The 26,520-nt window shown below is 49.7% G+C and overlaps 1 protein-coding gene across 1 annotated transcript in view; it reads left to right on the top strand.

The window, feature by feature from the left end:
* The window catches only part of LPGAT1 (lysophosphatidylglycerol acyltransferase 1), a 784,790-nt gene that overhangs the window by 403,160 nt on the left and 355,110 nt on the right, over positions 1-26,520 (top strand). The window contains exon 4 of the mRNA XM_069608524.1: positions 25,705-25,800. Within this exon, the coding sequence (XP_069464625.1) occupies positions 25,705-25,800 (96 nt within the window). The remainder of the gene's footprint in view (positions 1-25,704; positions 25,801-26,520) is intronic.

The following is a 26,520-nucleotide window of genomic DNA, read 5'->3' as shown; positions in this document are numbered from 1 at the left end:
GGCCCCTGCAGCGGGCCTGCCAAAAAACCAGATCTCCTTCTGTGGTTCCCCGTTTGGGAGCTAAAGTTGGGCCCAGTTCTTCTGTGGCTCTGGGTACCAGAGTTCGCCCCTGATGTTTCCGCATCTGGAACTAACCACACAGTCTCGGCTTGAGGCCCCTCTCGAGGTGGCTAAAGGTATCAGGGTTAAACCCGGGGTTCCCCTTCTTGGGGCTATATCGGACACCGGCAGAATTGGAGGACCCTCATCGAAGGTCCTCACTGTAAGGTACATCTCTCAGCCTTCCCACGCTCAGGATCGTGGTGACACAAGTTCTGTTAAGGTGGCAAAGAAGGGGGTCATGCACCACAGGCCTTCCAGTACCGGCTCTGCCGAGGATCCCCCACTTGGGGCTAATTCTGAGGCAGTCCATAAGGTGTCGAGTAAACACCCTAGATCTGCCGGTACTGCTTCTGCCGAGGTTCCTTGCTTCAAGGCTAAAATGGCACGCAAGACTTCCGACTCCCCTGAGGAGACTATTGCCTCAGTTGTTCCTGTGACACAGTTCGCCTCAGGCGTTGCCAAAATAGCGGCGCAACCTCCACGGACCACGGCTGCCATTTTGACTACCTTTTTTACACCAACATTCACTACGGCTGGTCCTGGGGGGGCCTCCTTTTGGGGCACAGCAGCCTTTTCCACGCTTTGTGGATAATAAGAACCTGTTCTGCCCTCAAATGGATGTGCTTGCTAGGACACTGCTGCCTTGTACAGTCTCGCTCCCTCCGCCCCCTTGATCTATGTGGATCTAATTGGTAGAGGTCCATCCTGGCAACCATCCTCATTGCATTCATGGGGGGTATGTCCCTGCCGAGCGGCCTCTGCCCACTCCAGCCCCTAGACCTTCATCCGAGGAAGCGTTTTTTGGGAAATTTCAGACGCTGATGCTTTCTGATCCCATGAAGGCGTACTTTAAGGATCTGTTTAGGGAAATTTATCATAGACCTCCTGTACAGCCTCCTGCTCCAGCAGATCCTAGGCAGGTACTGGTGGTGCCACCTCCACCTCTTCCTGTCGGACCTCCTCCACCACTTCCTCCTTGGCCTCCTCTTTCCCCAGGAGAGAAAACACTGGGAGTGCGGCCTAACAACACTTTAGGACCTGAGGCAGTAGGTGCAGCGGATCAGTCATATGCTCCTGCTTCACTGGATGAGGATCGGGCGGACCAGGACAGCAATGAGCCTCCCCGCTCTATTAGAGGCTTCCACGACCGGGTGACATCCCCGCAACCGAGTCCCCAGCTCCACAGGAGGGAGTGCTTTCTGGAGCCTTCACTATGTCGACACAGGAGCGCACCGGCCTGTTCCTCCAGAAGGACATTTTGGCTGAGGTCCATACGGTCTGGGAAAAACCTCATTACAGGAACCATCTCAACAGGAAGATTCACACTCGAGCTTCATACTTCTTCTGAGGACATATCTTTGTCTGCTTGCCCGCTCCCTTCGTTGACGTTGGTGGCAGAAGCTATTCTCCACTCCAAACCGGCTTTTACATACTCCACTGCAGCATCCCAATTCCTCTCTAAGGAGCACAATCTTTGGGACGCCATTGGGAGGAAAGTCTTTTCCTATTCGGCTCTCCAGCTGCGTCAGGCCAGCACTGAGCTTATCCTGGCGACTGCCAATGTCAAACTGTGGAAGGAACTAGCCGAGTTCCAGGAGTGTAGTCCTGCGGATAGGCTCGAGGACTTCAAGGTTGGTTTGTCGGTTGCCAGATTTCTGGCACAGGAACTACTGGAGGCTGTGGCCCATCACGTAGACACTTCTGCTCGAGGCCTCATGGTCGGGGTAGACCTCTCCCCCCAATCGTGGCTTCATGCTACAAAGTTCTTGAAGGAAGTTCAGGACAAGGTCCTTGATATCCTTTTTGATAGTAAAAAATTGTTCCGTTCCTCCACGGATGAGGAAATATCGAAGACCAAGTCTTTATCGGTCCTGGCGAAAACTCCAGCTAAGGTTCCTTATATAGAGAGGTAAAAGTCCCAAACACGGTCCTTCTCTGGTTTCAGGGGTTTTCGTGATCGTTGTGCACGCTAATCTGATTCTCTGGCTGGCTGGCCCCGCCGTAAACAGCAACGGCAAGGTGGTCGGATTTTCTCTCAGCCAACAGCCTCCTCCCCTGGAACGGGTAGTCTGCCTACCCACAAATCATCCAAATTATATTTATCGGTCTGACGAGACTCCAGTGGAAGGATGAACTTCGTCTCATCTGGAGGCGTGGCAGACCATCACCGATGACCGATGGGTTTTGTCAATCGCTCGTGCAGGCTTCGACTTGCGCCTGCCCCTACCCCACACTTCAACCCTCCCTTCCAGCAGACTGGTTCGCCCTCCCTCAGAGCCGAGGTACAGAAACTTCTAGACCTCAGAGCGGTGGAGCCTGTTCCCCCTCGGGGAACAAGAGGAGGGCTACTACTCCCGTCGGTTCACAGTGCCCAAACCCAACCAGGCTGGCCTGCGCACTATCCTCGATCTTTCCAAGTTCAATCTCTTCCTTCCCCAAGAGAAATTCAAGATGATTACGCCCTGCCAGATAAGTCCTCTCTCCAGAAAGGCGACTGGCTCAGCGTGGTGGATCTTAAGGATGCATGCATGCATGCACATTCTGATTTGGAACCCACATCAAAAATATCCGTGTGATCAGAACACTTCCAGTTTTGTGTACCCCTTTTGGTCTCGGCTCGGCACCACGTGTCTTTACGAAGAGGTAGGTCATCGCAGCATTCCTCAGACTGCAGGGGCTTCATGTATATCCATACTTGGACAATTGGCACCTGCGCAGTCCTTGCCCACAGACGGCTTCGACCAATCTTCAGTCACTCCTTCAGTTCCTGTTCCATCTCGGGCTGTCAGTGAATTGGCGGAAATCATCCATGATGGTCTTTTAAGACCTGATCTTTCTGGGTTTCCTTTGGGATAACTAAGGACAGGATTGCAGACCTGTCGACCATGTGCCAGCTCTTCTTCCACTCCTCTCACATGACGGCCTTGTGGTTCCAAAGACTTCTGGGCCTCATGGCTTCTTGTGTGTTAGCTCTACCTCTTGCACTTCTAAAAGATGAGGCGCACTGAGCTAGCTCTTCGGAGCTGCTGGTCCCAGGCTTCGGATCCGGATACCAAGATGATCCGAGTTACACCCTGCATGACGGCGGATCTACAATGGTGGTCCTCCACTAACAGCCTTTCCTTCCACGAGCCCTGCCCACAAGCAACAGTTACTACAGACTCCTCCCTTCTGGGGTAGGGAGCGACGTTGTGTCACCTCAAAGTGTTCTATTTGTGGACGCCTCAAGACAGGCAGTTCCATATCAATTACCTGGAACTCCTGGCTGTGTTCCTCGTGCTCAAGGCTTTTCAACCGACTATTGCACGGACAATTCTGTGGCAATGTTTTACATCTCCAGGCAAGACTTGGCGGCACCAAGTCTCCTCTCCTTGTGGATCTTGCCATACAAATTTGGAACTGGGCCATCCAGAACAATTTTTGGCTCCATTCACATCAATGTGGCTGCAGATTCACTCAGTCGCCAGTCAGTTACGAGTGGGAAATAAACAGAGATGTGCCAACATTTTCCATCAATGGGGCACTCCAGAGGTGGACCTCTTTGCAACTTCTTCAAACAGGAAACGTCCTCTTTATGCGTCCAGGGACGGGCTCAGAGCGTCTTCCCTGGGAGACGCCCTCAAGATTCCGTGGGACAACTTGAAAGCTTATGCCTCCTCCCCCGTCCCCCCCATTGCCACTGATTCATCAGTCACTCTGCAAGCTCAGGAGCGCATTGAACTGCCCTCTCCTGTTTATGGCTCCTTGGTGGCCAGCCAGAATCTGGTTTGCAGAACTACAGCATCTGTTGGTACTTCCCCGATCAGATTGCCGCAGATTCCTGACCACCTTCACCAGAGCAATCACCAGCTGTGGCACCCCTCCCCACAATCGTTCAGCTTGGCGGCCTGGTGCCTGAGTTCAGATCGTTATCGCAGTTCAGTCTGTATGAAGACATGCACATTATCCAAGCAGCCAGGAAGCCTTCTACAAGGGCCCAGTACAGGTACAAATGGCTCCATATTTGCCATTGGTGTTTAGCTAAACCGATTGATCCCAGATATGCTACTGGTCTGTCCTTTTGTGTCTCACCTGGCAGCTTCTGGCATTCATGTTCTGTCATGCAGTACTTACTTATCCGCCATTGCAGCCTACCTGTCCACGGACAGCTGTTTTTCATTGACTAATCCAGTCATCAACAGATACTTTGCGGGTCTTCATCTCTTCCCGCCGGTGCGTACCCCTTTTCCCAAATGGTATCAATCTGGTCCTCACCGCGTTATGCCATAAGCCGTTTGAACCCATGGCCACTACCGATCTTAAGTACCTCTCTTGGAAGGTTGCTTTTCTGATTGCAATAACATCGGCAAGGCGAGTGAGCGAGCTCCAGGCTCTTTCCGTGTAACATCTGTTCCTCACTTCCCACAGGGATGTTGTGCTTCGCACTCATCCTTCCTTCCTGCCTTCTTCCCTAACCCGGCATCTAATGCAGAGAGTGTTTTACATAACCTGGACGTCAATCGAGCCCAGAAGTTTTACCTCGATAGAACTCAAACTCCTCACAACTGTTACATTCGGAGACCCGAAAGGGAAACCAGCTTCCAAAGCATCTATCGCTTTATTGCCTCATGTATAAGATTCAAGGCCTTCAACCACCAAAAGGCATCCATGCACATCTAGTCCAGGGCAAAGTGGCTGCTGTTGCCTTCCAAAAGTATTTGCCTTGGGAATCCATCGCCAAGGCAGCTACGTGGGCCTCCCCATTAGCTTTTTGCAAGCATTACTGCTTAGACCTGAGCTCCAAGGCAGATGCCCAAATTTGGCCAGGCTGTTCTCAAGAACTTATTCCAGTAAAGGGGATTTTCCATCCCCCCCCCCGTCCTACCTATTGTTTGTGCTTGGGAATCTCCCACAAGTATGGAGGAAAGGGGACTGGACGTAGGAGTATAACAAAGTTGCTCACCGTAGTGACTACCTTACTCCTAGTCCATAGTCCCCTTACGCCCGCCCGCCGTCCCCTCTAAAAATGATCCTCTATTGTTGCTTAAATGGTCTCAGACCTGGCGATAAAAAAGGACTGAAGGTTGATGCGTGGGGAGAAGCTCAGGAAGGCGGGGTTACGGCCACATGCGGTGGCCCCACGTAAAAATAAAAGGACACCAATTAAAATGTGGATGCTTTTTTAATAAAAAGTGCTCCGGTCCCGTCCCGAAGGATGGAATGTCCCCACATGTATGGAGGAAAGGGGACTATGGATTTAGGAGTAAGGTAGTCACTAAGGTGAGTAACTTTGTTATTCTAATTACTAGAAACCAGCATCCCTGAAAAATGCGTATCCTAAAATGCTTTATTTTCCCTCCTTATCAGCATTTCATCTGATCGACTGCCATTGACTAAACATGCACCCCTACTTCATCATTCACATGCACCCGCCCCCAAGCCTTTTTCGTATCTTTCCAATTGTTAGTCAACCTTTTTCCTATGCTTGCTTCTGCTTTTCCATTTCTCTCCTTTTTTTCTTCAGACCATGTTTTGGTTAATACAGGAAGGGGCACAGTATGTCAATTTCCCGAAGACTCTCCGCTGTAAAACAACTGTGGAGCGTGGCACAACAGAAGCTTCTCAAGAGAAAATAATTTGCTTGAAGATTTTCTCTATATGGATTAACAGAGGGTAAACAAACGGTGGCTACAGAAGTATTACTTCATATGACATGGCAACAGAATACTACAATACCAAAGAAAGAGACTGGATCTGAAAATATGGTCCATCCATTTGTACCAGAGAGCCCACCACCCATTACGGTGTATATGGAAAAACAGCAACTCTCGTCTTGAATTATTTTTTTCTTTGGTGTAGCTTTTTGCTTGGTTTAAAATGGCACCACTTGGTGGAACCCATTTTACCTGGCTGTGTCCTTTTATATCGTCCTCGCTTCCATTAAAAAATGGCGTTTGTCATCGTTGGCCTCGAAGACCTGAGGGTTCATATGACGTTTCCTTGTCCTTATTTGTGTGTGAGAGGGTGGCCATCTTTGGACGATGGATGCGTACAACCGAGGACTGGGGGCCAGCAGTCGGCCTAAAACCAGTTCTGACTGCCATAGGCACTGGCATAGTGCGGCTTAACTTTCTCTTGTGCGAGTGCCCTTCAGGACTGTGGTTGGAGGGATAGTCTGCCATTGATTGACCACCCCTCTATTAGAATGATGGGTGAATGGGTACTTTAACTTATTGCTTCCCGAGATCTCTGCTGCTAGAAGTCTGTTTCTGCACTTCTGGAAGGTCGTCTGCTCGAGGCTGGTCTGAAAATGAGCACCAGCATACACTCCTCCTCAAAATCAGACATTGAAGCTCTGCCTCTCCAGAAGACGAGAAGGACCAGACTGCAAAGCTCCTTCCACCCGATTGGTGGGGACAACTGGATCACAGATCCTGCTCAGATGTCTAGTGTTTCTGGATCCGGCAACGTAGGTACAGTCACGAGCTTCAGACATGGAAGCCCCTTCACTGTGAGGTCCCCAAATACTCTGTACCAAACCAGCAAGTGTTTCTTCTTTTCAAGACATTGTGCAAGCACCCTTGATCCATCACCCAATCTGGGAAGCTCCAGGGGGCTGGGTTTGCCCCTCGTCCTCCTCTAGTGTGTCTTGGCAAGAATATCTTCAGTAAGGAAGATTACCCCTGCTAACTGCACAGAGAGTATTAATTCTATTAAAGACTAGGTGGGCATTATGCTTAAACTTCTTTATTTGCTACTCCTCAGCAGTTTCAACAAACCAATAACAAAACACTGTAAAATGTCCAAAGTGACATTTTCCTTGTTTAACTACAATCCCCATAGTCTCTGTACTCCATGTCCATCCTTGCTCGGCTTTGACCACATCCTGTCCCTGAGCTCCTCCTCTCTTTTACATGCTCTGAATTGTCACTCGAAAAACTCCAAACTCTATCCTGCCAACAGAGCGAAGACTTCAACCACTCCCAACTGAACCCCCAATACTCCTCGGCTACTTGTTCGACCTCGGCACTAGCCTCCCTTCTCAATTATTCTTCTGCTCCTCTCCTAAAGAAATACAAAGCTGAAGCATCAGGGCAGCATCCATGTATTGCTATCACCATACACAGTATATCATTTACAATACATGCTTGGGTGGGAAATTAATGCTTGCCTCCTAGTCTTTAATAGAATTAATGCTCCCTGTGCAGTTAGCAGGGGTAATCTTCATTCTATGGCAAGACTGGAGGCGAGCAATATGCTTGTTCAAAGCTTCTCCAACACTAACTGTCATACTTTCAGACGGCTTAAAGCAAAACTCTTTAAAGGTACGATCGCTAGCCCAGTCTGCCGTTGGCATAATTTTGCTCGATGACACCCCTGCTGTAAAGGCTCTGGATGCCATCGCTCTTCTTACTGTAGTGCGGCCCACCTGACCATTCCTGTAGGAATGCGTCCGTTCCCCGCGCCCCCAGGTCCAGCCTCCAGCTGAAGTAATCAGCCTTCTGTGTATTGAGGCGAAACGCAAAGAGGTCTATGTGCACCGGACCCCACCTCTGATCCAGCATCGGAGACACTGCTCGATCCAACTTCCAATTGCTGGAGCCCGTGAGGTGACACGAGTTCCTGCGGGCCACCACGTTCTGTGCTCCGGGCAGGTACTCTGCCGTCACTGACGTCTCCGACTGGAGGCAAAAGGGCCAAAAGTCCTTTGCCAGTTTAGCAAGCATCTTGGACTTTGTTCCTCCTAGGTGATTTATGTACCGTTCACCTTCTTCCTTGTAAATGCTTTGATTGCGAACTATCCTGCCAGGAGCTCCAGGCAGTTTATGTGAAACCGAAGCTCCTCTTCGCTCCACTTTCCTCATGTCTGCAAGTCTCTGCATCGAGCACCCCAGCCCCGGTGGCTGGCATCTGACTCTATTATCTGGTCTGGCCGGTCTCCGAAAATGACACGCCCATTCCAGGCGTCCATATTCCTCAACCACCATTCCAGTTCTGTGACGGACTCCTGATCCAAAGGTACTAGCTGCTATTTCAAGCCTTGCTGCAAGCGTCTTATTTTCAATCCCTGCAGCGCCCGATAGTGCAAAGGGCCCGGAAATATGGCTTGAATGGAGGCTGCTAACATCCCCACGATTCTTGCTAGTACTCTGAGGGAAATTACTTGCTTCTTCAGGCATCCTCTGATCTCTCTTGAAATCTCGTATCTTTCAGGCCGGAAGCTCCAGTGTGGCCTTCCTGGTATATAGGACAAATCCTAGAAAGTCTATTCTTTGCACTGGCATGTTATCGGACTTCTCCACGTTCACTGGAAAACCCAGGGACAAAAGCAGGTCCTGTACCCATTTCATCTGGTAGACCAGTGTCTCTCGGTCCTCCGCCAGGAGCAGTATGTCGTCTAGGTATATAATCCGCCAAATGCCTGCCACTGGCTTCATCAGTTTGGTAACAGCCCAGGGCGCTGATGCAAGACCGAAGGGCATCGTCTTGAATTGCCAGAACTGTCCTTTCCAATGAAAAGCTAGGAACGTTCTGTACTCCTCTAGCACTGGGACCAAACGTTAAGCATCCTTCAGGTCCAGTCTCGTCAGCCAGTCTCCTTCTCTGAGAGTCTCTGAGCTGATGAATGCCCTCCATTTTGAAATGGCGGTAAACTACCCAGCCGTTCAATTCCCTCAGGTTTATCACTGGTCAGACTTTCTCCTTCCTGTGAACCAGGATCATGTTGCTCACAAAGCTGGGCGTCCTTGGGCACCTCTCTATGGCATTCTTCTGTGCAAGGTGGGACAGCTCGTGATCTAAACAGCGTTGCTCTGCGCGTGCTAGATGCTGGTGGTGTGACCAACGCTCTTGCACTGGTGGCTCAATAAACTCTAGATGCAGACCACTCCCGGTTTGCAATATCTAAGCATCGCTGGAAAGCGTGCACCATTTTCCCAAAATATACCTGTCCTCCCTCTACCGGAGGATAATGTATTACTCTCACCTTGTGTGAATCCTTGGCCTTGGCCGGGAAGGAGGTATCTTGTCTATTTTCCCAGTATTGGGCTTTGGGATTGGGGTCAGGGGAGGGGGGGGGGCTCTTCCTCCTTGATTTCGACCAGCCACGCGACCCCTGAAGCAGCTGGTCCTGGCAAAAACTCTGCTCGGGTAGATTTTACGAATGGAAGCTTGCGCCTCCTCCAAGGAGGTGCAAGTACCGACAAACAGGCCCATCTCCTTCCCAAAAGTCTTGCCGAAAAGGAGACCTTGCACTGCCTCTCCTGCTTGGTATGAAGCTAGATCGCTGAGCTTAGCACCGATCTTCAGTAACAAGCCTCTTGTTCTCTCTGAGGCAATGGCACAGTTGGTGTTCCCCAGAAGACAAAGGGCCCTTTGCGGCCAACCTGCTAAGGCGTCTGGGGTCCACTTCCTCTCCCGTATTCTTAGCTCTCTCCGCCAGATCCATGATCTCTGCTAGCGGGCCTGTCCCGGGAGGATAGCACAGCGGCAGCGTGCGCGTCTTGGAAGCAAGACGACACAAAGCAACAACAGGTTCGATCCCCGGGTCCGCGCTTAAAAAAATAAATAAAAAACCTCTGAGTGTTTAAGCGCGTTATAAATACGTAACTAAGACAAAGAAAAAACACAATTACACAACTAAGAAAAACTAACAATTCCTGTAACAGCGCCTCGATGCCTGCGGGCTGTGTGAGCGCTTTATAAATGTAAATAAATAAATAAATAAATAAATAAATACAAAACCTTCTCCTGGCAGCTCTTCCATGATCTGTTGATGCCTTTGCAGCGGTCTTTACTGGTCTTTGATACAAAAGTTTACATTTTGGGGTCCAGCTCGGGTCTCTGCCGCCTTCCCCAGAAGATCCGGCCTATGACACTCTGCGCAGAGGCGCTGTCTAACCTCTTTGTTGAGGGCCTTCCTCAATCTTAGTCGTGTACTGCGTAACTCTGGGAGACGGTTGCCAGTCTGAGGACCTTGGATTCCGGATGCTATCCTGGTCGAACATGTCCCCCTGATCCTCTTTGAGGTGCTTCTCCTTGCAAGCTATTTTCCCTCTGCTGGGCTTAGCACATTTCACACGAGGGTGAAGGAGGTCACCTTCTGCTGGCTCCTCTTCCGAGCCTGGGTCATCTTCTCCACCAATGTCTTCCCCTGGAGTGGGGGTCGTGAGGTTCAGCACTGCCTGGTGCTGCAAATGGGCTTCTCTGAGCTTTGCGAAGGCGTCGGTAGAATCCGGGTCCTTGTCTTTCACCCCATCCAATGGGCCCTGGGGGTTCGTAGGAGGATCTCCTCTTTTGGGCCTGTGTACTCCCCCCTAGACCCTGTATCAGGGGGTTTGGTGGGTGTGTGCTCTGTCCCTATGGATCTATCTCTGGGCTGGTTGAGCATTGCCTCCAGAGTCTCCAGTCTCTCTTGTAGGGGTCTAGCCCCTTGAGCCACAACACTGACTAGTGAGTTCCACAGCACCTCCTTGAAGCTGGCAGCAAGATCTACAGACTGCTTCTCCTCGCTCCATTCGAACTCCGACATCACTGAGAGCGTGCTGTGTGCCTGGATACCTGTTGCAGGTGTCTTTGCACGCCCACTTCGCTAGTCTGATGCTCTTTATTTAAAATATTGACAATCTTTTTTAAAAAAAAAATTTTTATTTATATGTGGCTGCACCGGACTTATGTCTTTCAAATGCCTGTGATAGGCTTGTCTTTCAAATTCCTGTGATAGGCTTTCTTCAATTCAGCTGTCTCTCTGTTGAGGCTTTCTTTAATTCAACTGCCTCTCTGGTGAGGCTCTGTGTCTCTGAGGCTTGAGACCTCGGTTCGTGATAACATAGGAGGATTCCTCCTCTGGCGAGCTGCGCTCCGCCTGTATGCTGTGCTGTGCTGTGTTCAGCGTGCAGCGTTGATATATAAGAAAAACCACGGCTCACGCTGTATACGCTCTTATAATGTAGCATGGGAGCAATCACCGCCGGGCCCTGCTTCTACGCTTCTCTGTCGCAACAGGAAATGTGACTCTGAGAAGAGGCGCTCCGGCATCTCTTCTCCCTCTTCTGAGGGATCCTGTTACGCTCCATGGGCGAGTTGCTAAAAACCCCTGAAGTGCCGGTCATACGGCCCTGGGCTATATTTGCCGCGGGAGCAGAGGCAACACACCTATTTGAACGCAAACGTATACATGTTCCCACGGTCTCGCTAGCTATTAGCTATTGACAATCCTCCCATCTTACTACTCCCCTGCAGGAGTACTTTCCTGACATTACGTAATGAAATCTCCTTCAGCTAAAGCTGCTCTATCTTTCCTGCACACGCCTGTTATGTCCCTACATAACATTCTGCATACTTATGCTACTCAATATTACTTTTTACTAGTTATTGTACAGTGTTTTGTTATTGGTTTGTTTGAAACTGCTGAGCTAGTAGTAAATAAAGAAGTTTAAGCATAATGCTCGCCTCCAGTCTTGCCATAGAATTGTTGTTCTATTCTGTGATGAGCCAATGTGCGCGGCTTCCCTGCGTTCTTGGTGGGGACGGGATGCCGGTATACGCCACCACGTCCTTGCTGCTGCCCGGCAGCCTCAGTGGGGACGAGGTATGAATGGAGGCTGTGGCGTCCACACCAGCACCTAGCAAACTTCTCCAGTGGGAACGAGACCAAGGCAGCAGCAAACTGGCCACGCTACAGAGTTGTGCCGCTGATTAAGTTAAAGAAGGCACTTGCCCGACCTCTGAAAGTAAAACCAACAACATCCCCCACATCCTTAACTGACGATCTGATCTCAGAGGGAAGCACAACAAACATGGCAGCGTCCTCCTGATGATAGGTTATTTATAACGCGCTTAATACCCAGAGGTTTCTAAGCGTGGACCTGGGGATCGAACCTGTGTTGCTCCGTGTTGTCTTGCTTCCAAGGCAAGCACAGTGCCCCTGAGCTACACTCATGCCAGTAACTGTTGGGGATAGGAGCTTAGTGGAGCTGAACTAGGAGGAAAGCCTGGCTTGTTGATTGGTGGACAGAGACCAGGTGGGGAGAAGGTGGTTCACGAATGGACCCATCGGAAAGAAGGGAGGGAGTATAAAAAGGGAGGGAAAACCTAACCGTGTGTTATGCTTCCATTGCAGCATGAGGAAAGGGACAAAGCAGAGACCGTTAAGTACGTCTGCACCTATTGAATGAAGGCTGAGAGCAGAAAAAGCAAGAAGAGAAAAGATGGCGATGACAGTTGGAGAGGGGAGAGACTGCAATTCTGTAATTGTGGGCATCCTGATTCTTGTAAAACAATAAACCTAGAGTACAAAATGAAATGTGGAGTCATAATTTTTGATCTAAGCGTTATACATGTGGTCTTCTCAAGTCCGCACGCCATCTCATATTTTTGAAATATTAGTGTGCAAATGCTACATCCACAAAACATCTGTTATTGTGGTCACCTGCCTTTCTGGTACCAACCTTTCCTTTTCACACGAATAGTCAGGGCTATTGTCTAGTGTAGAAGCTATCAGAAATAAAAATCCATGTCATTCGGGCCATTAACCTATGGCTCAAACAACAAGATTTATTCACTCAAATAATCAATATCCTGGGTTCCAAACCCTTGATGATCAAGCGTACACACAAAGATGGACATGCCCTTGGCATCACCTCCTGCTACTACATTGATCGGAGATCTTCAATGATTACATAAATCGAACAATAAAAGACATCCACTAAATCCTACAAATTAACAAAGCCAACAAACAAAATTGTTCAACGCTAAAGGGCAATGCCGAAACAACACATCCCTCTTATTTTGAAAAACTGAACCTAGAAATCAGACATTGGGCACCCTTGCATCAAAGAAACAGTAAACCGTGAACGATAACCAAAATCAACAAATGGTTCAATGAGGAATTGGCCCACTTTCAAAGAACAGGCAACAATCGAGAACATATGTGGAGGAAATCAGTTGCCTAATTACAAACTGACATGCGAAATTCATAGCGGGGGCTACCAAAGGACTATTTTAAGAAAGAAAATACTATGATTGTTTTAAAAACCCTGCTCAGGAAATCTCTGTCAAATACCAGTCAGATTGCTTTATTGTATTGCAAGTCAATCACCAGAATAACATGGTCCCTCCAGCAGAACTAACCATGAACCGGACCCTTCCACCAGACAATCCTTATAGTACTTGCCTGCATGACCCATTCTGAACCACCCCAAAATATATGAGAAATGAAACTAATATTAGTTGGTAGAGGAGGCTTCTCTGTACTGTACAGTTCATAAAGGTGGGCAGATGAGGCCATAGCTGACACAGACGTCCTTTACAAAGGTCACCCTGCTGGTTCCTTCTAGAAAGCTCCTGCTGGAGGATAACCAGAATTTCTTAATGTACTGGTGTCCTTCCATGATGCGTGTCCTCAACTCCTCAGACCATGTTTCCCACATACCTGACCTCAATAGTTTTTAATGCAATTATATTTTACTCCAGTTTGGTCCACCGAATACAGAAATTAATACTTGAGGCAGATGAGCACACCAACATGATTCAAGGAATAGGACTATTTTTATAATTCAGCCTATATACATCAACGCTAGCTAGAAGGAAAGGTTAGTGTCATACAAGTGGAGGAATTGAAATAGTTTGTGATATATACTGTGACCGAATAAAACTAATATTCTCTGGCATGGATTCACATGCTTTTGAATATTCCCCGTAGTCAGTCTGGGAATCCTCGGTAAAGAAATAAATCAGCTTCAGTTTCGTTTCTGAACTGTCTTTCTACTAGTAACCAATCACTGGTCTCTGGGTCATACTGCCCCTAGCCAATGAATGCCCTCTGCCTAAGCACCTCCTCTGCCAGCCATCTTCAGATTTGGTAGCCCGTAAAGTGGCAGTAGGACCAAGATAAGAGCCGCAGAGGGGTAGGCGAGAGGGTTCGCATGTGAATCCATGCCAGACCCATGCTGGAGAACAACAGTTACAGGTAAGTAACTTGTTCCTTCTCCAGCATGGGGTCTGGCATGGATTCACATGCTCATGAATACAAGAATACATAGCAGTACACACATGCACAACCACGGGAGGTGGCAAGGCTCATCATTAAGCATTTCAACAACTCAACATTAAGCATCTCTTACCTCCTCACCAGGCTCCCCTTCAGGCGAACAGGTTGCGCAGCGCTGCCTGCCCGACTCTGGGTTCGTCCCTGGAATCCCGGTCGACACAGTAGAATCTCGTGAAGGTGTGCGTCGACCTCCACGTAGCAGCCCTGCAGATGTCCGGCAGCGGCACACCAGACAGGAACGCCATGGTAACAGCGATTGCTCTGGTTGAATGGGCTCTCGGACGGCCAGGCAACGGTCGATTTGCCAACCGGTGACAGTGAATGATGCAGCCGGAGAGCCATCTGGAAATGGAAGCCTTCGAGGGGGCCTTCCCCCTGGTTCACAGGTCCAAAGTTCACAAACGGCTGTGATGTCTTCCGAAAACTCTTTGTGCGGTCCACATAGAACTTCAGCGCTCTAGCCACATCCAGCGAGTGCAAAGTCCTCTCAGCCGGCGACGAAGGCGACGGGAAGAAAACCGGTAATGCCAAGGGCTTGTTGAGATGGAAGTCCGACGGCACCTTGAGCATGAAGGAGGGGTGCGTCCTCAGCACCACCTTCGTCTCGTGGAATGTCAGGTATGGAGGTTTACAGGAGAGGGCCTGGATCTCTCCCATTCGTCGTGCGGAGGTGATGGCCACAAGAAATGCTGTCTTCCAAGACAGGAACTTCAACGGTGCCGAATGCAGAGGCTCGAATGGCAGCCCCATGAGCCTGGTCAGCACCACATTGAGCTCCCACGCCGGGGCCGGAGCCTTCACCGGCGGGACCGATTGGAACAGTCCTTCACAAGGCGATGAGACCATAGAGATGACAGCCAGGAGTCCTGGTGTAATGGGAGATGGCCGCCAGATGGATCTTGATGGAGGCATGGGCTAGCCCCACCTTGGCCAGCGATAGGAAGTACGGCAGCACTTGAGGGGCTGTAATCTGCAGAGGGTTAATCTTCTGTGCACTGCACCAGACAGAGAACCTCCTCCATTTGTGTCCATAGCACTTGAGAGTCGAGGACGCCCTGGCCTTTGCAAGCACCTCCTTGCAGTCTGCCGGGATATCGTACCCTCCGAACTCTAGTGCTGCAGGAGCCAGGCCTGCAGGTTCAGCGATCCTTGGTCGTGATGGAGGATGGTGCCTCCTTCCCCGGTGAGAAGATCCGCGTCCGTCGGTAGTTTGACCGGGGGGGGGGGGCGCTGACAAGTCCAGAAGGTCCGGGACCAGATCTGCCTCGGCCATGCCAGTGCGACGAGGATCATCCTGCACCGGGACCGTCTGAGTTGACTGAGTCGCAGCAGGGGGGGAGGGAACGCATACAGGAAAAGGCCGTTCCAGGGGAATGAGAAGGCATCGCCCATGTTCCCTGGCTGGGGAAACCGGCTGGCGAACCACCGGCGCTTGCCGTTCATCACCGTCATGAATAGGTCGATCTGGGGATGGCCCCATCGTCGGAATAAGAGATCCACTTGATCCTGCCGCAGTTCCCACTCGTGGCACGAGTGCAGCTCCCTGCTGAGTGAGTCAGCAATGGTGTTCTTTATTCCTGCCAGATGGAAGGATACCAGGAACATCCCTTGGGCGACGGCCCAGTGCCACAGATCCTGCGCTTCCTTGGATAGTGCTGGGAATCTGGTGCCCCCCTGCTTCCGGATGTAGAACATCATGGTGGTGTTGTCAGTGAGGACCCTTACCACTTTGCCTTTGATGGCCCAGAACACTGCAAAGAGCTCCAGGACATTGATGTGTAGTGACCTCTCCTCCGGGAGCCAAAGGCCTCTTGCGTTGAGATCTCTGGTGTGCGCCCGCCATCCCTCCAGGGAGGCGTCCTTCGTTACAGTCTCCTGATGTGCCGGGGTCTGGAAGTCCATGGCTGCCGCTAAATGCGCGCGGGTGCGCCACCACCGGAACGCTTGGCGGAAATTCTCATTGCGTGAGATTCTGTCTTCGAAGCTGCCCGTCGCTTGCATCCAACGGGCGTCGAGGAATTCCTGCAGTGGTCGCATCCTGCAGTGGTCGCATCCTGCAGTGGTCGCATCCTGCAGTGGTCGCATCCGTAGCCTGCATAGGCGCACAAGGTAGATGCACAAGGACATAATTCCGAGTAGGGACTTGATGGATCTCACCCTGGCCATGTCCATGGTCAACAACCGTTGTACCTTGCCCAGGATCGCCTTTGTCCTTTCCTCCGCCGGCGAAGCCAATCGTGCCACTGTGTCGAGTCTGGCTCCCAGGAACGGGGCGTCTTGCGACAGTACAAAGTGTGATTTCGTGAAGTTGATCGAGAATCCCAGATCTGTGAATAGTTGGACGGTCTTCGCTGTGTGATCGATGGCGAGCTCCCTTGACTTTGCTCGGATGAGCCAATCGTCCAGGTAGGGGTAGATGTGTATCCCCTGCAGGCGCACCCGCGCCGCTACTGGTGCTAGGCACTTGGTGAACACCCTGGGCGCCGACTTCAATCCGAAGGGAAGGGCCTTGAACTGATAGTGTCGCCCTTGGACCACAAATCGTAGGAATTTTTGACGTCCTTTTAGAATGGGGATGTGGAAGTAGGCATCCTCCAAGTCCAGCGACGATAGGAAGTTGCCTTCCTCCAGCTGTCCCAGCACGTGCTGGAGGGTGACCATCCGGAATTTCTGGGACTTGATGGGTACTTGTTTAGACGCCAAAGGTCCAGGATGGGTCGCCAACCGCCGGTCTTCTTCCGGGCGAGGAAATACCGCAAGTACCCTCCGGAGCCCCAGAGCCTCCTTGGGACGAGTTTGATTTCTCCCTTTCTTAGCATCGCTCGTACCTCCAGTAGCAGTTGAGGGACGTGGTTTGCCTTCCTGACCAGGGGTAGAATACGGGGACACCTTTTTTGAGATTCCAGAGTTTGGGAAATTCCGCGGGCCAGGGCATCCAGGACCCAACGGTCGGAGATGAAATTCCACATGCTGGCTAATATCGCCAGCCAGCCTCCCACCGGGGTGCTCGGGTGGGAGCCCGACGCCACGGCCGGTTCAATCCTGTTTCGTCACGGCCTTGGCCTCCTTGGCGATGACGGGATCCTCCGGTCTTGCCGCGTCCTCTGTAAGCTTCCTGTGACAAGGAGCGGGCCGCCGCCGAATCCTTTGGAGGCACCTTGCTTGCCTCCGGAGTTCCGAAAGGACGGCCGTCGTCGTTGAAGAACACCCAAGGCCCGAGCCGTCTCGGTGTCCGCCTTGATGGCCTGCGGTGACTCGTCCACTGTCTTCCTGAACAGGTTGTTCCCATTGAAGGGCATGTCCAAAACCCTGGTGTGCACGTCCTGGTGGAAATCGGTGGCCTTGAGCCAACCGCGCCGACTAAGGCAAAGGTGCCCCCCCCCGAAACCCGGCGTCGGCGATGTCCGTGGCCACCGTTATTGCGTGGTCTGACGCCACCTCGCCTTCCTGTAGGATTTCCAGGGCTTCAGACCTCTTGTCGCACGGGAGGAAGTCCAGGAGCGGACGATCTTGAACCACAGCTCCCTGTCGTCGTGTGCCACGATCGCGGCGGCGTTAGCTGCTTTAATCGCCGCCACCGCCAACAAGATGACCCGTCGTCCTATGGCCTCCAGCTTCTTCCCCTCGCCGTCCAGGAGGGCAGGAGGGATGTAGAAGTTGAGACTGTCGCTCCCTCCACTTTCTTCTTGGCCGCCGCGGAGACCACTGAATCCGGGGACAGCTGTGCTCTGAGGCACATAGGGGCAGAGTCCATGACCCGGTCTCTTAGCGGTAGCCATGGCCGGGTTCTTCAGGAGTGCCAGCCCCTCGTCCCAGATGTCGTCCAGTAATGAGACTGAGAGGACAGTCTTCCTCTTGGCCTCCCGTCGTTGGTAGAGGAAGCCCTCCTTCTGTTCTTTGGGGCAGAATTGGAAGAGCTCAGATGCCCTGGCGATCATGGCGTGGAAGGAGCCAATTTCGTCGGGGGTGGGAGGGCTTGGGGGGAGGTGGTGATGGGAGGTCCATCCCGTCGTCCGTCCCCATCGCCGCAGTCTCTGTTCCTGTCTCATCCCTCAGAGGAGGGGATGGGGGTGAAGGCTGGAAGGGGGGAGGAGGATGGACTCGTCTCCACTTGTTAAGTGGGCTCCCTGACGGTCCAGGCTCGGCTGGGTCGTTGGCGGGGGGGTAAGGGCATCCTTGTCCTTATCTCCATACACAGGACCTGTATAGCCATCAAGATAGCTCCTGAATTGTCCCCTGGTACGGGTACCATCTGCAACGGGGCCGACTGCTGGGGTGTGGGGCCCTCTGCTGCCCTATCTTCCTCATCGGCTCCCACGTTGCTCTCTTCGTCGGGACCCTTCCTGTGGGCCCTGGATTCATCGGACTTCCTTTCCAGGATCCTTTGGACGAGAGCCAACTCACCCTCGGAAGTAGTATCCATGTCCGTTATGGCTACCCCCCTCTTTCTCCTGCTGGGGTTTCACAGGGGTCTTCTCGATAGGCAGAAAAAAAGATTCCCTCTGGGGTGGTAGGGAAACTCTAGCCCCTGGAGCCGTCTCCACTGGGGAAGCTTCTGTAGGTTTCGCCAGGGCCGCCACGACTCCTTCAATCGAGGCCTTAGCCGGGTGAATCGGGGCCTTCACGACGTTGGGTGTGCCTGAGGCCTTCACCTTGGGGGGGAGGGTCACCGCCTCACTCCCCCTCGGCTGTCTTTGTCTGGATCGACCGGGGCTTCTCCCTAAGCTTACCCGGATTCTCTGACTTCCTCTTCACCGAGCCAGAGCGTTGGCTCGTGGTTGATTGTGTCAGTGATAATGCCCCCTGCCTGGCAGCCGAGGAGCCCGACCGATCGGCGCTCCCGGTGCCCGCAGACTTGCAATGCTTTGCCTTTTGTTGGGCCCCCGTTGCCGGAGCGCCCTCAAAGGTCTTAGAACACCGCTCGGACTTCTTCCTCTTCTAACCTGCTGCTAGGCTCTTCCCCTCCAGCCAGTTGGCAAGCCCAGTACGACGATCCTTCGCTGTCCATTCGGACACGTTCTTACAAAATGTACAGTCCTTCTCCGCGTGCGATTTGTCGTCGTGAAGGCAGTAGAGGCACAGAAAGTGCTCATTCTCCTTAAAGACGTTCTGTAGTCCGCATCCACGGTAGCGCCTGAACAGCTTGGATCCAACAGGCGTCATGCTTCCTTTGTCCTGGGCCATGTCCATGCGGGGTAGGCCTCAAAGATCTTCTGGAATCCTCCGAGAAGTGGAAACGTGACGAAAAGATGCCCTTGAGGGGCGTTGAAAATTCTGAAAACGGGTCCCCGTTAATCTGAAGTAGAATCGGTGGAGCTTGAGGCTCGATTGACCGAAAATGTAAGAGTAAACTCTTTGAAAATCGCAAAGCGCAGTAAAAGCTCGAGAGCTACAGCACGAGGAATATTAACACTTTAACGTGCGGTAAAAATCTGAAGCTCGCTGCCAGAGGAGGGGCTTAGGTAGAAGGCATGACCCAGAGACCAGTGATTGGTTACTAGTAGAAAGACAGTTCAGAAACGAAACTGAAACTGATTTTTTTCTTTACCGAGGATTCTCAGCCTGACGACGGGGAATATTCATGAGCATATGAATCCGTGCCAGACCCATGCTGGAGAACAACAGTTACAGGTAAGTAACGTGTTCCTTTCCTACACTATTAAAACCAGATCTCTGGCCCAGAGTTTTTTTTCCTTCTAAATTTACAATGAAATAAACTACACACTTGTAGTCAATCCAAACCCTCAGAACTGGACGACTCTCTTGCTACGGTATTTCAGGATACAATTGCAAAACGTCACACTAACATATTGATGATCAGACTCAATTATAACTGAAGAGCTGATTAATATCCCTAAAACGAATAGTCTCAGCTGAAGAACCTGACTTATTCCCAGCCACCCTAATCAAGGTAAACATTGCTACCCTGGAGGAATCACTGATTGAATTTTGTAATGCATAACTAACATCACGCCGTATCCCAAAATCTCTAAAGTCTCTAACAATAACCCTCCTTAAAAGTTAACTGCAGACCCAGAGCTAACCAAAAGCAAGATGCCATATTTAACATTCCTTAAATCACAGAAAACAAATATACCACCCAACTGGTCCTCCCAGGATCATATTTGACCTCCAATTCAACAAAGGGAAATTCACGTGCCACCAAAATCCCTGAGCCTCCCCTTTTAGTACCGCTAGTCACTATATAATGGCGTGGGTAGTGTCCACTGTGCAATCTGTATGTCGGGGGACAGAGGCGAGTCTCGTGCAACAGGACGATTGAGCAGTTTTTGTCCACCAGTCTTTGTAAGATAGATTTGTGCTTGTATAGGGAGTTTAGGCCTCGTACATTCATATTAAGCACCCTGATACTGTATAGAGGGAAATCTACCATATGGTCAGGGTCGGATGATGATAGAATGATTGCGTATCAGTGACCTCGGTAAGCGCTTCACACCAGCTGATATAGTGGCCTGATCTCTACATCTAATTTGCCCAACGTCTGGGAAACCTACCCTCCAACACCCCCCCACACCCTCACGCCATGTCCCCACTAACAGTGAAGAAAAAGGACCAAGAAGCGAGTAAAGTAGAACAGGGCGTTTTCTATCCTAGCTCGGGGGTAATTCCAGCAACTGCCGGACCAGAGTGTATGGCCTCAGCATAGTGTCCCAGTAAGCGATGCAGTGTCCAAATATGAGATGACCAGTGCAGACAGCATGGAATGGGATATGAACTCTGTAAGTAACAGTCAAGGAGCAAGCCCTCTAGATTCAAAAATGGTGTACTTTCGGGTTAAAGACAGATATTCATAATGTTCTCCTCGCTTGTTGCTAAAGCGTCCTCCTGGTTTGTGCGATTTGCCAGCTTTAGACCAACATTTCCTTTGGGGTTGCTTTGTTTCAAAGACTGTTGTAAGGGAGAGGACCCATGTAAGTGGGGGTGAGCCGACCACTGGGCCAACAAAGCGTCAGTTTCTCTGGGCGATTTTATTGTCAACTGTGTCCACTTTTGCATGAAGATCAGGGTAGTAGGGAAGCCCCATCGATGAGGGATTTCCTCCTCTCTTGGGTGGAGGACTCTTGTTTTTTGGACCATGACCACAGCAAGATCCTGATACACCTGGAGTTTGAAGTCCAGTTAGCTGCATCCCGCCTGCATAACCTTCTGCTTAAATGAGTTGCAGTGGACCCAGCTGAGGTCTTTCGGTGGAAAATGCAGCGCTTCCCTAGAGATCCTGCAGATGCAATGTGCCCGGACCAGTTCAATTGCAGTATCATCCAGGAGGACAAGCTCTATTGCGCCCTTAGCTCGAACGTAGTCTGGAAGATAATTATCCCTCACCAAGTAGGGTATGCGTCGAAGCCGAATATTGTTGCGCCTTCAGCGATTTTTATTTTTTTAAATGTATTTATTTATTTCCCCATGTCTTCCCGCTTATGTTCCAGGGCCTCACACCTTTTCCTCTAGGTTCAAAAGGCATTGGGATACTTCAGAGGATTCCAGGGCGTACTCTCAGATTAAATATTCAAACGCCCCAATGCATTGCTCAGCTTCCTCAACTGGCTTATTAAGTGTGATAGGTTTTGACGTACGTTCTGACATGCTGCTATGAATCTTTTTTTAATTTCCCCCAATAGTTTGCATAAATCCAATTTGGTAGCTGGTAGGGCTGAATAATCCCCTTGATCCGAAAAGAAGTGCACCAATGCCATTGCACCTGGTGGTGATGTCGCACTTCTAGGGAGTTTAGGTTGCTTAGCCATCGCTCCATGATCTGTAGTCGCAGCTAGAAGGGAAGGAAACCACCTCCTCTCCCCTCTTGCCCCCCATAGCAACGTTCCCCTGTGATACAGTGCACAGGCAGAAGGCAGGGCTCTGCAGTAATGCTGTAAGGGGGAGCGTCAAAGCTGGCTGCAGGTTCCAGCAATAAAGATGATTACTGTAAGGGCACAGCAGGAGCTAGGAACACCAGTCCGGGAGGTACTACACCATCACATAGCACACAAAGGGATACCTCGTATGTCGCAACACAGGAGTCCTCTGGAAAGGCAATGGCTTTGAGAACCAGTAATCCCAGTGGCTGACATGGGTAGTTTGACGACTTTGCAGCAGGTGCAGCACACCAGGATGCGGGTTCAGATCAGCTGTATGGCGTCCCCACACATCTCCAATGCATTTCACCTGCAGAGAAGCCGTATCCCGTGGAGAGTCTTGGTCCCAGATGTGTAGTAACGCAGAGCATCGCAGTGGCCGAGGCTGGCAGCCAGGAACTATTCTGCACACCAGTGTGTCTGCTCCGTGCACTGGCAGAACTGAGCACATCACAGGCACCATTTTGGCTGCAGCGTTGCGCCTCCGCCATCCGGTGCGGAGTTTGAAGTCGCTGTAGGAACTACGGTGGCTCCCAACATGAAAGCACATGCCCCCTGTTTATCCTCTTGGTTCCCTCACAGTGAGCTGCCTGGGCCACTGAAGGGCTGTGATAATCCTGCAACAAATATGTACCTACAACACCACCACCCGTTAAGTACCTTACTATACCTGGGTTTGAAAGACTGAAACACAGAGGGTGAGCACGCCCCGTATTTGGTTCGAAATTCTGGAACAACCTCCCCACAACCACGAAACCTGAATGTATAACCTCAATCTGGCGTTATGAACAGAAGAGCTAACTGATATGCCAAATAAGCAGATAACCTTCCTTCTGCCATTTACTCCTATACTTTACTCGGTCACACTTCTAATTTACGACTAGTATGTCCGCCCTACGGCCACATTTAGCCATTTCCTAATAACCTTGAATTTGTCTGCTTTGGACCTGCATACGAATACCTGACTTTTTCTTATGCCCCTTGTTTTATTTTTGCACCTTATTCATATTCAAACAAACACCAATTGTGCTTTAGCCAAAGCATCACGCACACTATGCAATTAAATTGTCCAATCAGATGTCTGATACCCACTGAAACAGAGGCGTGTGCATGTAACCTCATACCCTGCTTTCTCTTTGTTGTATAAGTCACACCATTTGTACTGTACCTGATGTCCTGTTCTGTTGTCTTCTGCCCCAGGAGGACTGGGGAACCTATAGATCTGCCTTGGACCGTCTTCTGGGAACCACTATCTTCAATAATCGTCCTTGCAGAGTACCTTGGGACCCCCTCCTATCAGTGCTGGAACCTACGTGATCACCTAAATTATGCACTGACCACTTCTGGAAACCCCAAAACTGCCTACTGCAGAACTGCTTTATTGCTCTCATGCTTTTCCAGTATTGCAAGAGAGGCCGTTCATCCTTTAAATCTTCACCTCTGTGGTTCCCTCATCACCAAGGGCTTCTGTGGTTTGAACGCCACCAGAATTTTAGAAACTGCTCCTTTGGAAACGTTCACAGAAGTGAACTCTTTCCTAAAATACACTGCTCAAAGCCATTCAGCAGGTTACCCCTTGGTAACTTCCCTAACTTTCTGGCCTAGTGAGGAAAAGTGTTTTTATTACCTGTGATTGCATGTTCCCTTCTATGAAAGACTCTTTATTAAACCTTTAAAGACTCTTTGTCTACTTGCCTATTACAGAGTTGCATTTATTTTACATTTACTTGCATATTAATGTAGTGTTTTCTCTCATCTTTTATATAAAGATGACCATTTCATGAAACATTTGTTGCAATGAGCTCATTTGGTATTTATGAAAAGTGTGTACAGTACCTATTAACCACCCCACTCTACCTCCTGAGAGTTTGCCCTGTGCCACTCTGCCACACTACCATAGAGCCTGTGAGATTGAGGGAATCCCGGACACCCCGAAGTTGAGAAGACATGCCTAAAAGCCCAGACCACTGGGCTTCAGGAAAACCTTGCTGGCGCTGCCTAGGACCATAGAGAAATATAACACAAAGCCCGCAGCGCAACACAGCAGGTCCCTGGTTGCAGCGCAACACAGGCTGAGACACACCAATAGATTAGATGCATGCGTAGGTGACTGCAAAGCTAACATTCGTTCAGTTTTGAAAAGTTGTTTGCACTGTGAAGACTCTGTATAATTAAATTCCATGTCTAGCATTCTGTACCTAAATTGCTAGTTCTGCCTAAAGCAAGAGCACGCACTTAATTTGACAAAAAGTAAATATACATTTGAGTCAGGGTGGGTGGCAAATTCACACAATACTTTTAAGGTGCAACATTGGGCCTATTGGATGTTCAGTTTTATGAATATTGTGCATTTCATAACAATACTTCTAAAACAGCTGATACTTTAAGCAGCCTTCGCAAAAAGAAACTGTGCTGACTCTTTAAAGCCTTACTGCAGAACCGGCTACAAACCAAATATAACATCTCCAGTTTGCACACGATGTGTGCTTGGTTTGTCATCTTGGAAAACAAACCAATGGCAACTGAGAGCTCAGGTAGTTTCATCCTGAAGCTGTGAAGTGTGTTGACCAAGGTTGCATGAATCCAGGTCATTTCGTTGCATCCAGATCATTTCAGTGATTTTCTGCTCTGTCTAGAGTACATTTTTTTTAATCTGGTGCCCGGGACAATTCCACCGTGAAAATAGTTTTCTTTCCCTATACCTGGATTTCTCATTGTTCATGCTTTAAGGACCGCATGTTTCTTATTTGTGTGGATACTGTGTTTGAAACTTAATTTGAAAAGATGCTGCAGGCAGACATACATCCCGGCTATAGTACATACTTTAACTAGAAGACCAGCAACACATTGGCCCCCAATCAAGGTAAGCAGCAGTGCAAGTGCTCTGCTTGAACATTTTACACTGGGAGTGAAGTAACATCTGGTATATCTCAGCATCCTCATGTGGACGCTTTGACAAGAAAGCTGTATCTTTCTTCAGACAAGGCACCACAACATACCTCTGGTGTCTTCTTCCCACGCCACACTTGTGGCCTGCTTCCACCACTGTAACAGATGCAGTGGCAGAAACCTAGATTTACAGTTGCCAAGTAATCCTGCCATCTGCTGTCCTAGTGTGCAGCGGGGTTTCAGGGTGCATGGGAATCTAGAATCTTAACCCTCTTGTCCACACCCACTCCCTCCATAATGGCCTCCTCCCACAAACCTGGCCCAAGACTATTCATTACAAGGAGCCTCAACCTCCACCTGTGAACAGTGCTTCTTTGGCTTAATGACCTATAAGGCGAGAACAAGGACTTAAATCTCCATAGGTTGATCAAAGTATTTTTTTTTTTACCTTCCAAGTGAAAACTCTTGTACTAATCGCTGTGACCAGAATCATGAAGATTACGGGTGGGAAATTAACAAGTGTTAACTGTTGCTATAAATAAGTATTTCTGATCATTGCATGTTTAATATAAACGTTTCCAATTTGAAGAATTTGCAAAATTTTAGATTCAATGAGGGTGTGGTTGTTGCCACTTTTCACACCCAATCCTTTTAAGCTGCTACTGGTTATTGTTGAAGAAAAGCGATAGTTGGTGACTTCTGTTTTTTAGTTGGAAAATATCAACAGTTGGTTGGTTTCCTGGAGCAAGATGCTCGCTCCTTTCTGTGTACGTAGTATTCAGTGATTCTTCATTCTCTGAACTCTTACAGGTAGTCCGGCAGATGATGTGGTTGATGGATCACATATTCAAATTTACCAACTTTGGTATTGTGTCGCTCGTCCATGGGGATTTCTTCATCAGACAGGTAAGAGATGCTTTCCGGCGGTCGAATAAACGTACCCCGTGTGTGCCACATGCAGATTTTGCAAACAAATGTTGGTTGTCTTGCTTCATTAAACGAAAAATTCAACTTTAGCTCTAACGTGTGTCTAGTTAAAGGTGTTGTGCAACACTCAGTAATGGTAATTAGAATGTTTTCCTGTTGATTTTGTGTAGTGATCTGCTTTTAATATGTGTTGATGTCAGAAGCGTTTTAGCGATCACCTTTGGGATTGCCTTCTTTGTGGGAGAAACCCATTCGTCTGAATCCAATTTGATGGAGTAAGTGGGAGAGCGCTAGTTAGCGATGCACTCCCAGTGTGATTAAACGCAAAATCAAGGTAAACAAAAGTGGCTTCAGCAGACTATAACAGTTACTCTTCAAAAACCTGTTGAAAGAAAATGGAGATGCTCTTGGTAAACGTGGGTGTGATTTGCAGCTGCCTAGCCCTGCTTTCGACAGGTCCCTTTCTGACTGTAATGCAATCACTTAATCTGCAGATTGACAGACCTCCATTGTGATCCCTCTACTGCCTGGGCTATCCACCGCCAGCTCTGAACATTCCTTAAGGCAGCGTATTTTCCGTTGTAGAATGGATATTAACACATATGTAGGGTTTCTCGTTTTCAATGTTTGTGTTTCCAATTGCAGTGGTGTTTATTCCTGGGTTTGCAATTTTTTTCAAAATCTGTATCCGTGCTTACT

The sequence above is a fragment of the Ambystoma mexicanum genome, chromosome 4q (assembly GCF_040938575.1).
Source record: "Ambystoma mexicanum isolate Mex_15411 chromosome 4q, UKY_AmexF1_1, whole genome shotgun sequence".
Classification (NCBI taxonomy): domain Eukaryota; kingdom Metazoa; phylum Chordata; class Amphibia; order Caudata; family Ambystomatidae; genus Ambystoma; species Ambystoma mexicanum.
The sequence above is the reverse complement of the archived record's forward strand: the minus strand, read 5'-3'. Positions and strand labels throughout refer to the sequence as shown.